Below are 16,032 nucleotides of genomic sequence, written 5' to 3'. Positions count from 1 at the left end.
TCTCTCAACCCAGTTACCTCTTGGTTATACTGGTATCAGATTTACTGGCTTTTGACTACCCGTAACGACATATTTTCATCACCCATTACTGCTACTTATGTTTCTCCCAATCTCGTACTATGTATTAATTGTATGTATTTCTTCTTTCGCAGGCAAATGGTGCCCATCTCGTCGTGAATGGTCATCCCCTCCCGACGTGGCGCGGCGGGTCTACTCCTCAGTCTTCCTGGGCAGTCCCGGTGAGTACCCAGGTATGGACACAACCGGGATTGGAGACGTCTGGGTCGAATTGGTGATGATGATCCAAAAAGCATGGAACGTTAAGTGTTGCGTGAAGGGGCTTATTAAAGTTGTGACAAAATGACTCAAATTATACCATCTACGTATAATATTTTACATCTTAGTGAAAAAAACTGTTAACTCCAGCTATTTTTGTCTTGGGAACTTTTGCATAAGTACCTTAACTGGGCTTCTAGAGTCATCATCACCAATCTAACAAAGATCTGAATCCTCTCACCGATTTTTTATTATTGTAGATTTAATCTAAAGCATAGTATGATACCAATTTCATCAAAAATGTACCAGGCACAGTTCAAACAAGACAAACTACTAGGTTAGCATAACACGAGAGAGCACGCTGATATATAGCTCAAGTACTAGAGGATCATAGCATGCGGGCGGTGGTACCGTCGAGGCGTCAATCACCAGCGTCCGGAACAGCCGGCCCAAGGTCACGGGTACTCCTGACTTATGCTCGCCTAGTACCTTATATAAAAATAACTCTATGTTCCTATATTTTTTCAACTGTTTTCAAATAGATTTCTATTTGATCCATATCTTACTTACTTATTACTCAGAAAAAAACTTCTTATTATTTTATTTCATATTTGAATTGCAAAATGTTAATCTGTGTAACACATCATAAAAGATGAACAAAAACTTATCTTGTTAAAGTTATCTGGTTTTTAGAACTAACGTTTACCTATTGCTGGTTGGAGATAAAAAACCATACATGGCACTTGAAATTATTCAGGTTAGCGCTAATGGTTGTTTCGTTATATAAACCTATTTAAGGTTGGCTAACTTATACGTGCCTACCTCACTTTTTATGTAAGTACGAAAGTTAAAAGATACAAAGTTGAAAATTGTAGTAAACAATGTCGTTCCAAATTATCGATTGGGTAATTTCAAAACACATACAAACCGTTTCTAAACATTCCTGAGCACATTACGAAGGCATTTTATATCACCAACTATTTATCCAAACACCGTTTCTATAATTTGAAAAACGAACAAACATCCCGATGACAGTTCAAATCGATTCTCCGTAATGAGCCGACGAAAAATCGAATGACATTTACATCTGTCAATATCACACTAATGTCGACTCTAAGGCTTCACGAATAGTGTTTTTTAAGTAACAAAACTCGTGTCCGATTGTATCGAGTACTCGGATGAATATCGAATGTTTGCGGCGCGCACGCACTAGTGACAGGCCATCGATCATGTGTTATCGTGCGTACGATCTCGGTGTCATCTCACCGATGCAAGGTCGCCGGGGAAATATCGCAAAGGATTTTTAAAGAAAAATAAATGACAATTATTTTTTATTTTACCGCCGGCACACCGCTGTGCGCCTAATTGTGATTATAATTTGACAGTTCAGTTACAAATGTCTAGATTTATAAGTTGTACAAGTTTTTGTGCCGCTAACAGCAAACAAGTCAAAGTTAGCAGAAAACTGCAATCTATCAATATTTATGATATTACCAATTTTACATATTTAACAAGTTTTATTGCTTTTTACCGTTATCATAGATTATTTTCGTGTTTGAATATTACTTTTAAAAGAAACAAGCTGACGAAGTTGTTAGTGTAACTGGAATTCCAACTTGAACTTCGATACATCAACGCCATCTATCGAATAGTAGCTAATACGAGGACCTTTCTCTTGTCATGTTCTAAATTAAACTTTATTATGTGGGTGTAAAGTTACAATTACCGTAACAATATAATGCACATGCATCGTTATAACAGCCGCGTACTCGGATAACCATCTCGCTTGCTCGTACAGAATGACGTCCGTCTATCTCCCTCTTGTTTTACACGTCACCGTCATTGCCCGTTTCCATTACACTATATCAATTACCGTACTTCGCGCGTTCGCTCGTCATTCAGTTTAAAACACAAAAGAATTTTCGTCGAAGGGAAATGTTCTGAAAATGAACACGGAATAAACGGCGCACGAAGAATCGCAGTCAATTTATTCGTGAGTTACACTTTACGATTTTTATCTAACGAACGCTGTCGAAGACGGATTAACAGTGGCAACGATTCGAACAAAAAGTGCGCCAGAAAGAGAAATATCAAGTGTATCGATTCCGTCTTTAGCAAGAAAGGATTCGGCACGCGAGCGAGACAGAGCGACCGCGTCTTTACGACGTGCGAAAGAGATAAAACAATTCCTTATGTCGCTATTCTTAAGTCGTTCGCGCGTTCCAAATGGCACTTTACCGGGAGACATTAAGGTCGCAATTTCATTGTTATGATTGAGTATCGACGATTGTGAAGCGTCGTAAAAGAACGTTATAACTTCATTTAGCGTTGTTGGCGATTAGAGCTCTGTGCAGTAAAAAATAAGGTTGTTAGTTGTTTGTCTGGTGGGCGGTAGTTGGCAGGAGCGCGCGCGGCGTCGGTTACCATGGCGACGGGCGCGTTGGAATGCCCGCGCCAGGGTTCCCCGCTCCAACGGTGTTTTTACCTAAATTAGTAACAAAAACAATGCGCTGATAATGACGCATGGATGTGCCACGATACCGTCAACTGTTGTTTGTTTTATTTCAAGTAATGGCCCCCGGACAGCCATTGTCAACTAGTTAGATCACCTTTGTATCATGTTATACCAGCTGACTATGTAGCCAGTAGGTAGATACGTAGGCAGCCACTTACTGATAAAATCATAGATTCTGATTTAATGTAAAGGAAACATTGGCAATCTATCAACGTTTTTTATTCAAATAAAGATTTTAAAATCTCCAAAGTTAAGCACCACCCATATTTTTTTGTAAGTTCATTAACAAAGTTCTTATCGGATCCTTTCTGGTTCTTTATAATTTCTTATTAGACGAACATAATGTTTTGTGCGTCCAAAGTATTGATTTGTCTCCGGCGGTGTTCGAACTCATTTGTCAAGTGAGAGAGCTCACATAATTACAAGCTGGGCCGCGCTCCTAAACATGAACCAACTAATTTTTAATATTCTCATTTAGGATTCACGTTGGATATAATATGAAAATGAAAAAAGGAGCCGAGCGAGATGGGTGCGGGCCGATAGCCGCGCGCGAGCAGGCGAGCACTAAATTGCTCAATTTGTGCCTCGGCTCATAAGGTGCCTTCGGTGTTCCTTTTTCAAAAATCCAATGAGATCGATCGCTCGCCATGTCCGCAAATTAGAGCGGGAATCGTTGTTCGTTAGCGAGCTCTCCGAGGCGAAGAGGCGCAAGTGCCTCAAGACGACGCCGGGAAAACAGGTCCTGGTGCCTCCGCCCTCGCGTCATATCCTCGTGCGTCGTTTAATCTCAATCTACGTTTCGAGGAGCTCAAAGCTCGCCGCCCGAGTGCGCAGAAATGCATTTTAGTATTACTAGTGGTCTCGGGGCGCTCATTTCGCTTGAACCTTTTAAAGCTCGACGCTAAAGTTCGTCCCGCGCCGTTGTCGACGCTGCGATCGCTCGCCGAGGTCATGCTCGCGCGAAAATTGCACTCGTGGCTTCATTACGTCCAGTACAATGACCAAGCGGTTATGTACTTTATTATGTTCGCAAATGGCGCTATTAAGTCAAGTATATCTATTCTCCGGCCAACATGGCGATCGTAAGAGATAGGAGAGATGAGATAGCGCGCGAATTTCACTCGAAACCAGTTTTTCTCGAGTTAAATTACTCTCGGTTCTTGAGCAATTTAAATAACAGCCCGTGATTCGTTGTGGCGTCTAAACGAGCGTTAAAACGTTACATTGTAATGAGTATCGATCGAGAACCGATACGGACGGCATCGATTCTATTCAACTACCGTGTTATTTACTGTTATTGTGTTTTTAATACATCCCACTTGTTTTTCTTTATGATCGCGAGGGTTGGGTTTCCGTCCATGAGCCCTGCCACTACCGATATAGGCATTTCCAGTCACATTTTATTGGCACTCCCAAATTCGAGGATTTTTATTAAACTATTCATGTCTATCGTCATAAAGCGATGTCACCATAACATGTTAACTCAATAAACGCTAAGTTTACGGAAGTAAAGCGAGCGGGAACATCGTGGCATCGTAAAAGCATCGTAAAATGGGTAATATTAATAATGACTATCCATTTAGCTGATATCTCGTTGTGTAGCATTGAAAAATTGGCTTTAGTTTGTAAAGTGATGATTGCGGTGTCTCGTCGCGGCGACTATTAATCGCTGCGTACGAATTTGTGAGTTTATCTTAATTCTTTTGAGAGTTGTCGTGTGTCGCGGTCCGGTGGTCTCACGCGTGACACTGCAATTTGTACGTTTGAGTGGGCGACCTGCGACCCGGCCCCGAGTCTCTGCTTCTTTGCTATTTTATCATTTGAAGTAGGCCTCACCTTTTTAAAATATTCTTCTGTCTCCATGTTTACATTATGCCGTGTCTGTTAACTGACAGACACGTGACGTTCTGCACTATAGAAAGTTCGAGTTCGACAAACTCAAGTGAGGAAGTGTCAATGATTGCCGATCGATAGGTAGCCTTGATCTTAAAAGTGCGATTCAGTAAAACCAAGCACACCCACGTCTTCATTAAAAGCGATGGCTTATCGTTAAAATCGATCTCGTTACGAACAATGAAACTCGTCGAAACAAAAACTGGCCGAGCGGTAAACGAATACGAGAAACGTAATCGGGGCGAACGTCGCGCCAAATAAAATAAAACCTCAATCAAAAATCTAAAGGCATTCGGTATCATAACCGGAGCGGTGCGTCGACCCGGCCGCCATATGAAAACACGGACCGTGTGGGTTACACGCCCGCGACCAAAAAAAAACAAAAGTATAATAATGTAACGCACTAAGTATCCGTCTTAAAAATACGCCTCGATCTCTGTTGCGCGCGTCGCGGCATTAACGCGTCGGTGGAGCCGGCGCGACCTGCCGCCGCAAACCGGACCCTCGGCACGGGGGTCGAGGGTCGAGAGTCGCGAGTCGGTCGAGGCCGGCTTCGCGCCGCGGAGGGCCGCAGGGTGGAGGGCGCGCGCGCGGGCGGCGGCGGTGATGGATGGCCCAATCAGGCGGCGTGGCGGTGCCGGCCGCGCTAATCGAGCAGTGTGCCCCGAGAGCCGGACGCACACAGGCGCGCACCTCGCACACACGCGCCCCGGCCTGCGGGCGCACCGAGATGAGGCCCCGCCGATACCACCACCGATTACACGTAAAAGCGCATCGAGAACCTTTTCGGAGATAATACATAATACCCTCGCTCCGAGCGGAGCCATGCTGCCACACACACGGACGGCCCGGTGTACGTTACCGGCCACGTAGGTCCGGTGGAAAATCGATGAAAAACAGCCGAGACGACAAAACCGGGGGCGGTGTGCAAACAGAACGGGCCTTCATTCGATGAATAACGCCGTATTTACGTCTATATCCGGGCGGGCGGATCGATAGCCACCAACTGTTGTAAACAACCGTACGAGAGCCGGAAAAAAACGGCGAGTGCACGCCACCCCCGGCCGTGGGGCTATTAGCGGCCACGTGACTAATTTCGGGAGCTGTCACGAGCAGAGCTGCGAGCACGTGGACGGCGCGCCCTCGCAGCCTCCCGGCCGACCCGCTCAGGCGCTCTCACAGAACTCCACTCCGCTTGGTGCCACTAGGATCACCTGCTCCACAAAAACACGGCGATAGATCACGAACAACAATTAATTATGTCCCATCGCCCGAAAGAGAGGATCTTTATAAATCAACGGACATCGCATTTTATCCTTAAGAGACCTTTCTCCGACTAATCCCAACAGAATTGAAACGAATCTAATGAAACGGGGATACGTCCAGAAAAAAACAACGCCACATCGAGATGCCCTACAATCATTTTAACTTTTTTCCGACGTTCGCTCTCGGGGCTTATGTATTTTTTTTATTTTTTTTAATTCTGTCTCTGGACTCGTGTTTTTTTCTACTTTTTTGTAGCCTTTTCATAAATATTTTAAAATCGGATTCAGTCGGGGACAAGCGAGGCGAATGGATTAGGATTTAGATATTTTCGGGCCGCGTAATTTATGCCCCTCTTTGTTGAGATATGAATAATGAGATATATTGTATGAATCTGGTGAGCGCTATCGGCGACTCCGCCGGGGCTGTATCTAATAGTTTCCGCTTTATATCTACTATCTTGATTTAATTATGTTTGTTTTCCTTCAAGTTCGGACGATTGATGCGCACTCATTAGCTCGCATTGTGACTCAAACACAATAGAGTTTATTTTAGTAAAGTTTTTACCGTCCTCTTTAATTCCGTACGCATTGTCCAGATGTTCGAATAGTTCAAATAATTCTCAGGGCATTTCTTGATTTTTATTGTAATCCAATTTTAAAGCGATCCCATTTAAATTCCTATACAAATGATCCCGACCATAAAGTACCGGCAGCTATTCCAAATATGCGGCTCGTTTAAAAAGCCCTTAACGAAATTATTAAAGTAGATAACAAAAAAGGGTCAAGTCGATGATTTACCGACGTCAATTCTGACAGCTCGTAGTTTTGTTTGACCAAAATTATAGTAATTTGATAAAAATACCCATCTACTTAAAATAAACGTTCCGTCAAAAAAGTTTATGATGGAAAACAGGCGTTTTATAATAGATACACTATGCCAGGAATGCTGTTCATATTCTCGAATGATTGAGATGATTTTTTGAAATCTCCAGTAGCCATTTTTATCTCGTCTAGCGAGTTAACTGATCTTTAATTCCGACCGAGACGGTACAGAGATAATGTGATTGTTTTTATTGCAGTTTTGTCGAGTGACGGACGCTGCTGCGGCGTGTTTGCTTATTATATGATAGTATATTGATAAAGGCCAGCCAGCGGCCGACACGCGCCGAACTGACTCAACGATTACTTTTTGTTGGTTCACAATATTTTTGCATCAAATAAAGTCTACTTTTTATTCATAAGCGGCCGTTTCGAACGTTCAAAAATAATAATGAGTTGGATATAAAAATCGCGAATTTATACGAGGTCCCCAACCCTCACCGGGGCGCGGGCGACTTTAATATGATTTCTTATAGCGAGAACTCCTTATTAAATAAACTTTGAAAACGAAAATTATGTCCACCGTACGCGGACCGCCCGATCACAATAAAAACTCGGATTTGACAAGATTAAAATTGTAATTCAAGTTATTTCTGACGTGCGTCTTATTGCTTTTTCGCTACGGTCATGTTTATTATATTATTTTTTTGTAAAAGTCGAAACGCGTAACTTGGATCGAGACGTAATCCGTATAAAGACTCTGATAAATAAAATAATATGAATAATATAATTTAAGGATCATGCCATACGGGTAGGTAATCAAGAATGCGATTGTGAAAGCAGATACTTAATAAAAATAAAGATTTTATAATTGCTTGCTATGCTCATCTTCCCTGAGTAATTCGAGTATACGGATTAAAAAAATAAATAATAAAATATTGACACTGTCATAAAGCGCACTCTGCGTCCACTGTGACACTTCGAATTAAAAAGAAAAAAGTGTCATGGCCGCCTTCGCGCTTTCCCGCCTCGCTGTCAATATCCATTCTGTCCGCGGAGCTCGCGACTCCGATAAAAATACTAAAGGGTTTTAAGTAAATAATTGTATAAATGTGTGAATAATGTCATCTTCTCATGGGAAATCGATGTTTATCCGATTCGTGCGGCTGTCATTTTTAAATGTCACGTATATTTATAATTCAAACGGTAGAAAATTTTCCATAAATATTAAAATCTTGTGTGATATTCGGGTTGGTGTCTTAGGCTTGTTATTTTCCCACAATTGGGCGGGAGTGCCGGCGGCTGGCAACACCGGCCGCCATTACTGGAGATTACGCTTAATGTAATGTGTCGGTGATTTGAAATAATCACGCAGATTACCTGTACGTGGTCGCTGTTACTATTTAATCAATACCTAACGTGGGCTCGGTATTTATGGATTTGCCACGTCCTAGCTGTAATTATATGTACTTTATTAGGTTATAGTGAATAGGTAGGTACAAGTTCATTTGTTAAAGACTCTGGATATAAAAGGCTTTAAAAATAAACACTTAATCTAATTAATCGTTAGTGAGTAAATATATATTTTTTATTCCACACAAATGGCTACATAGGTAAGTTTGACCGATATGTGCTGTGACAACATATCTCTTAAACAGATGAATCGGATTTTGCTCTATAAGCTATAACATCATCAAAAAAACTTAAACAAACACCCAGTTACCTTCAAACAAAGAATTAAACCTTCTAACCAAGGTCCACATTTATCACTTTTTAGTTCAAACCTGAACATTATGCAAAACCGCAACCGCGGCACGCAACTAGTTAACACCAAAAACAAACAAAAAAACTTTGAAAAGTGACAAACGCACAATAAGAAGAGAGGTAACAAGTACTAGCCGTAATGTCCGCGGTCGGGAACCAAACCGCAACCCGATGTCGCTAAGAAAATAGCTGTTTTTCATTTCAATTGTTAGCTTAGGTGAAAGAAAGTAAATAGTAGGTAAGTATTTGGCAAAAGTATTTTTACGTAGTACTAGCTTCTACATACCAAATTTCAACCAAATCGGTCCAGCCGTTATTGCGTGAAAGAATAACAAACAAACATACATTCTTACAAAATTTCACAATTATAACATTAGTAGGATTTAGTTATTAAATATGAACAGTCCCTTTAGTTGCAAAGCTGAGACAAAATATCAGGATAAAAGATAGACACATCCCTTCAAAAAATATACTTACAAAATTGTATCCAATGCGGTTCTGGCTTTTAACAGTTTATTCTATAGGTACCGTATGCTGTCAGACATTTTAGTACATCGTAAATGAAGGAAATATTAGTTTGGGTACAACATTCCTGATTTTCATGACATCCACATGACCTCAAATTCCATGGATAAACAGAAAGTGGGCTATCTATTCTTGCAGTATTTACTGCAAATTGTAGGTACACCTGTAATACATACACACAAGGAATAACTCGAAAACTGCCAAGTTCTGAATAAACGGCTGACTACAACGTTATTATCAAAAACATTATTTACACCACTACACGCAAGTTTCTACACACACATAGAAATAAATAATTACCAAACATATTACTCGTATTCAAAATTACATAGCCTTAGGTGGTGTATTTCCAACCAGCATTGCAGCTATGGAAGGAATAATTATTTTACCATCGATTTATCGACGCTTACCGCTACTCGCCGAGAGATGGCGCTGTCGCTAAACTATTACCCCGAGAGGAAATTATTGCTTATTACTTGGCAACATTAAGTAATTTCAGAGACTATTCACTATCTCTTTACGATTTATGATTGCCTAGTATATTTAGTGGGGTTATTATAATAAATAGAGCGATTTTCATTTAAGAAAAGCTTGTTTTATTAATTATCTTACATAGATAGATACATTTACATTAAGTATGAAAATAAAATGTTCCAAAGATTAGGCACATCGCTTATTCCTATACGCTTATACATAAGCTTTTTTAATAGAAAGGGGCATGTGTGTGTCACTCCCACATGCAAAGAAATCTTCCTCGGCCTCATCTCGACCACGGAAACAATCAGACGGTTCACCCAGAGAGCATAACAATATAGCGGTTATAATGCATGCCATATTCCGGGTTCGTAATTGAACATCGTATGTAAACGCGCGCCCGCCATCTCCTCAATATGTATGCACACCTAGTACTTTCGTATGAGGCAGGTGGACTCGCCCTGTTTATGTTATTGTTTACATATTGTTACTGTTTATGCCGCCCTGGTACTTATGCTAGGAGGACACTAGCTAAATATGTGTCGTTTTCATTGGGGGTACTTGTAAAATATACGAAAGTTATTTCAAAGAAATATTTACATTACTTTTCACTCTTTTCAGTTTTAGGAAATCTATGAAAAACAACAAGCCAAAATTAAACGTGTTTTATGAAGACGTGTATGTGTAATTAAGCTTAAAATAAAACTGTACAGTATTTCCATCAGCGTCTAATTTCGTTCGCATGATGCAACGTTTTCTAGAAATTCGTACATAAACAGGAATAATTCCCACGAAAGAGATATACGCCGAAATTACGGGTGTCAACTTGAGACCTAAAATGGTAACAGATAGCTGCTTTCAGTAACAAAATTAACTTTCTAACCTAAAAACAAGTACACGTTTCCGCGAACGCCGTTTCTAGCTAAAGTTAAATAAATAACATTTTAAGTGCGTCAAGATTATCAAGAGATAGGTGTGTGAACATTGTCAGTTTGAGATTTCAAAGAAGTTTGTAGATCATTAGAGGGGTCGCATAAATCACCGGGATTCCGCATAAATTTACATTTTAAAGAGGCGTCGCGACATTTGCACGGCGTCGTTTAGCACTCAATAAAATTAGAACAAAAGGCGGGCCGATCACTGCGCCGCCGCCGTATTAATGACGGCCAGCGTCCACACTGATGGAATTAAATAAATTCAAGTCGAGTGGCAACACTCGGTACATCTGTACGACTGTTTGTCGATACTAAATAAATGTTTCGACTATTCTCACATATTTACTACTTACCGTTATTGTTGTTTTCGTTGGAAATACCAACGATTTATTTAGGAAATATTCAAATATTAAGCTTTAAATAAAATGTTAATAATGTCTAAATGTTTTAACAGATATAGATGACTGATGAGGTACTCAGATAGTCTATATTTTAGCCAGTTTAACCAGCTACAAGTTTGTCTTCAATATAAATCAGTTATTTTTAATTTGATTGGAACAACGATTAAATATTTGTTTACGATCAATCTAACACTAATTGATTGCAGGCAATTTTATTCGAATCACTATGAAGGTTTTACACCTTAGATTTTTTACTAATGATTGGCATAACTGATTGGATAATAACAATTAAGATTATAGTGTTCATTAACGGGTTTAAAATAATGATAACCACGTGAGTGATCTGCACTTAAAATTTTATTTCAGTTTTATTATCGAGAATGCCAATTGAACATTTAATACCGATTTAAAAATAAATAACTGATTTAGTTTTCGAATTCGGAATGACATTTCATTTAATGAGTGAACATTTTTCGAATATGGTATTCGTAAATTGAATTCTTTTCAGAATAGATTTTGAAAAAGGAATGCCTGTGTGACTGAGATGGACGCGGCGGTTGCCACATTTCGCTTTTTTATATAATTAAAAATGGGTGTTGATTATTTCTTTGAATATTTTAACACTTCCGTCAGAACTATTTCTGGTTCTTTTGTTTTTGGTTGTTCAAGGTGTTGAGAAGACTGTTTGTTGACTAACTTAAGTTTAAATCTAGATCTATCTCGCATAAGAATATGCATAAAACTTCAACAATTAAAAGAATGATTTACTGTCGCTCCATTAACAAGTTAATTAAACGTCATCATAAATAAAATTCATAAGATTATCCTTATTAGAAACAATATATTTAACCTAAAACGACATGTCAGTACCAGGACACAATAAAACAAAAGAGATCGACTTTAAAAAAGTATACGCAGAGCTTGGTCGCATAAAAAATAGGGCCGTAAAATGCATTACAAGTGCTTTCGTAAATAATAGAAGCAGCTTAATTAACTATCCCAGTAAACATGTTCCCTTGAGCCGAGACCAATTACTATTTGGCGAACGTCAACGTCTTATTACGCCAAATATATAAGTTTATTTATGTACACAAGACGCGCGACCAAAAACGCACATCAATCGCAGTTTAATCCGTTGGATTATTTGCGAAAACTGCATGCGACTGGGTTTATTTTAGACTCGTATGGCTCGGTTTATGACGCGAGGAGGACTGACAGTAATATTTGCGCGGCGTCTGATTTATTCGGTGCGTATCGTGGCTAGCCGACACGTCGTAAAGAGTACGGGTTTACGGGGCCGGTGCGTCCCTCAATTAGACGGTGCAATGCGCGTAGATTACAATTTGATGCGTGATGCCCGGTGACAGTTGCACCCGTCACTACTCGGTGCCGGCCAAATAGTTGCGATTTTGTGTCTTTGTACCTGTTGTTTGGATTTGAATGTTTCAGTCATTTCTGTGCGTATTTATAGTACCATTTATTGCCGTATCATCATCAATTGTGTTTGTTTCTCTTGAAATCACAATACATTTGTCCTCGTAAATAATTTCCTTCTTAACTTCTTGTATTAAAGTGTCATTTGGCAAAGGATTAAGACCATATTTATTTCCTTTGCACATACTGGTGGCCTTAAGACTACTCTATGTTGCCTCTTAAGTTCAATGTATCACCAATATTAATACTCTTTACTAAAAGTCTTCCCATAAGTACCTACATTTGACCAATTTACATATTCCACCTCTTAAAAAAAATATTCTATAAATAGTACCACTTCATTACTATAAATAAATTCAAAACTAATTTCAAATACAATCACGAGGCCTTATAAATAAGACGGATGGGGTCTTTCAGACCTCGTATGTATTCAGATGGCCAACAGTTCTATTCAGTACACGTCTAGATTCAAATAACAATTAGTTCAGTATTTAGCATTCTACACTGTTAGACGGAACTCAGACTGAAAGCTAGGTTGTCTAGATCTTAGACCGAATGGAGGTAAGCAACAGTAATTGAATTGTTTAGAATGTGTTAATAGAATATTAATAGGTTTTTTGTGTGTTTGGATTCTATTGAAATTCGTTGACATGCACCGTGGGAAGCAACTTGCTCTCGTTTCTTTGGGTTCGTTTTAAATAATCGAATTCGTCTATTTATGAGCTCACTAGTCTCCGCCAGGAGTTTGATACATGATGTTGATGTTCGTACACCGAAGAAACATCTTCCCGTTCTCGGATAAAAAGTAGCCTATAAATAGCTTTCGTCTATAAATGGGCTATCTATCACCTAAAGATTTTTCAAATCGAAACCATAGTTTTTAAAATTAGTGCGTTCAAACAAAGAAACAAATTCATTAGCTTTATATCATTAGTTATACCTACACATTTGTGCATACATACCTCATTAATGATTAGAATGTTTTTAATTACCACCATACCAAGAATCATCACCAATAAAAAAATATTAATGGCACCAAAACATTCAATTTGACATTTTTAAAGATCACCTGTGATTGGATGCATTTTATTTTGCGGTGTACGCGATGGTATCAATTCTTGCGCCGGCGCAAGTATCGAGTGATCAAGACCGGACGATGACACCGCAAGCTTTTTAATAAATACACGTTTTTTGTTCTTTTAGGTATTATTTTACGTGTTGTGATCTCCAAGGGTATGAAGGTTAGTCGGAGATCTGGTGACTGGTTTCGATGGAACCGTGGTACCGGATTACTTTAAAGAGTTTAAGTACTTTTTTTGAGACTATCTTCATATAGTTACTCCTAAGTTCTATTTCTTATACAGTGTAGGTATTGTCGTGACATCTTACTTTAAGTAAGCACTTATGATCAATTATACAGCCGGTCTACTGATTTCACTTGAGTAAGCACAAAGTTAATTAAGCATTACTACAAAGTAAACTTACTAAGTAAAATTAATGAGCTCATTTCTTTCACATTGATAGTATCTTTTTAATTAGAAATACATGCCATTCTAACAACATTACTCTCCATTTAAATCCTGAGCCCAAGAAACACCGATCTTCCTTCGGTAACCATTGTTAACCAAAAAAACCTTATATTAATCACCAACACGGCGGTGTAACGTTACCAGGGGATCATGAACGGACGGTGTTCATAAATACGGCGTATGACCGGCCTCACACGGCGCTCCTTGGATAAATGCTGCGAGTGTATGCTATCCTAGTACCGACCGGTCGTGTAGGCGACTTTTGCCTTTTGTTGCGTTTAAAATAACAAGTTTTATGCCTGTATATTCAGTTTATGTTACGTGTCTATTAATATTTACAATAGATAAGTAAAGTAAAGCTTCAAGCAGGGCGTTCAGAAAGTAGATTGTCTTAAATCGAGTAACTTAGTAGGCCCGCCTACAACATAGTCTTAGCTAGGGTTTATAAACTAATGCAATATATAATAGCTACGGGTAGAGTTCAAAGCTAGATGTATTTTTTTCCCCAGAAGCTCTGTGGAATGTTAATAATAAGCAAGTGAAAGCAAAAGAACAGTGTCCACTGTGACTTTGATAGAACTATTTTTTTCTAAATATTTGAATAATGCTTAATGCTCTTTCTCTAAACTTTTATTTCACCATCTATCTCTCAAAACAAATATTAAATCCGAGATCCACGCCTCAAATACCATAAAACGGCCTCATAAAAGGTACAAAAGCAGTTAATGATACATCTTCTATCAAAATTCGCTTAGACCTCTTCCCGGGGCACATAAAACAGATAGGTGCTCAATAAAAACACAATAAAAAGGAAATTCAAGTTAACTCCACCAGTCCTGGAATCGCCAATCAGTGGATACCTACTGAGAGCGTTTAACCCCCCGCTGCCGCGTCAGTTTTTATCGTCAGTCCACCCGTACTCAACAGATTTATGCCCCCTTGATTTGATTGGAAATAGCTTTAGTTAATGTGCTGCGTAAATAAAGACGTTTTAAATGTTATAAAATTATGTGTTTCCGTGTAATGCGTTATCGATATTTGTTGGATTAGCATAATCGAGTTGTGGTTGCTCGTTTCCTATCGAACTTTCTTATTAGCTGATGGTTCATATTCAAATAACTTTAATTTTATGCTTTCTTGTATATTGATGATGTTATGCGTGGAAAATATTTGTAAAATGACTCAGTTGTTTAACTATAATTAACGCTTATCTCTCTTTGTTCGATGAAAACTCAACACAAAGCATCGAACACATGTGACGCATGAAATCACTAACATAAATAACATCTACAGTCTCAAAGACTCAAGAATATAGTGAACACGGCATTCCAGAAAATATTATCTTTTCAACTATCTGATTGGCCGATAGTCGATACACATTTCTGACGTTCTTAACTCCTCAGTCCACTGGCCTGATAGTCAGTCCCACGGGCCTGATAGTCAGTCCCACGGGCCTGAGTTCTTGCGATGAAACGGCGATACGTACCTACGTTTATTAGTTACTTTTTTGTTAAAAAATATCAATTGCGGGATGAGTCTCGCAATTAGCCTCCCGTTGAAGTATTCGTAAGGTTTTTAGATAACCATCTTTTTGGTTTTTGCGCTTTTTTGCGTTGCAATTTGCAAATGTCTGTTGTGCGTTCCGTTTAGTCATGTTGTGTGGCTCTTAAATGTTTTGCGTATTAATGTTCTTGTGGATTATAAGGTATGGTATTTCTTGTTTGAATGTGCGATGTATTTTATTTATGGTGTTCGTAAGTCCAGTCCTCTGTAAGCACGGGACTGACTTTGTAAGCCTCAAAATAAAGTTGAATCATGTGAGTGAATTGTCGCTCTTTAAATTTCTGAATATTAAACATGACATCAAAAATTCATATTCAAATAAAATCATTCAAAATCGTGTTGAAGATGCGCATCTGTTTCACGAAATATGAACTCAATTTATTACCATATTAATAAAGTTGTGCATCTAAATCGCATTAGCACGTCAAATGCGATCAACCCTTACGCGTTTAACCCTGTTTAAGTATGCACTGATCTGACTTAAAAACCCAATGCATATTTTGTCGTCAAATGTTGCGACTCGATTAAAAGTCGCGCGACTGGAAAATTGGAGTTTATGGTTTTGTTATGGTGAATAGCAATGAGTGATTAGTTAGCCAAACTTTGTTGAATGTGAGCGTAAAATATGGCTATCTTGCT

At 39.0% G+C, this 16,032-nt stretch overlaps 1 protein-coding gene across 4 annotated transcripts in view; it reads left to right on the top strand.

Moving 5' to 3' along the window:
• LOC124640375 (homeobox protein homothorax) overlaps nt 1-16,032 on the top strand; it is a 256,533-nt gene that overhangs the window by 149,444 nt on the left and 91,057 nt on the right. For 2 of the 4 annotated variants that reach the window (XM_047178120.1, XM_047178118.1), the window contains exon 9: nt 153-239. In XM_047178120.1, coding sequence (XP_047034076.1) covers nt 153-239 — 87 coding nt within the window. Of the gene's footprint in view, nt 1-152; nt 252-16,032 lie in introns of all 4 variants that reach the window. The other 2 variants (XM_047178119.1, XM_047178117.1) reach the window with 1 other exon arrangement.

This window comes from Helicoverpa zea, chromosome 20 (assembly GCF_022581195.2).
Source record: "Helicoverpa zea isolate HzStark_Cry1AcR chromosome 20, ilHelZeax1.1, whole genome shotgun sequence".
In the NCBI taxonomy this organism is placed as follows: Eukaryota; Metazoa; Arthropoda; class Insecta; order Lepidoptera; family Noctuidae; genus Helicoverpa; species Helicoverpa zea.
Note: the sequence above shows the minus strand (reverse complement) of the source record. Positions and strands in the feature narration are given on the sequence as shown.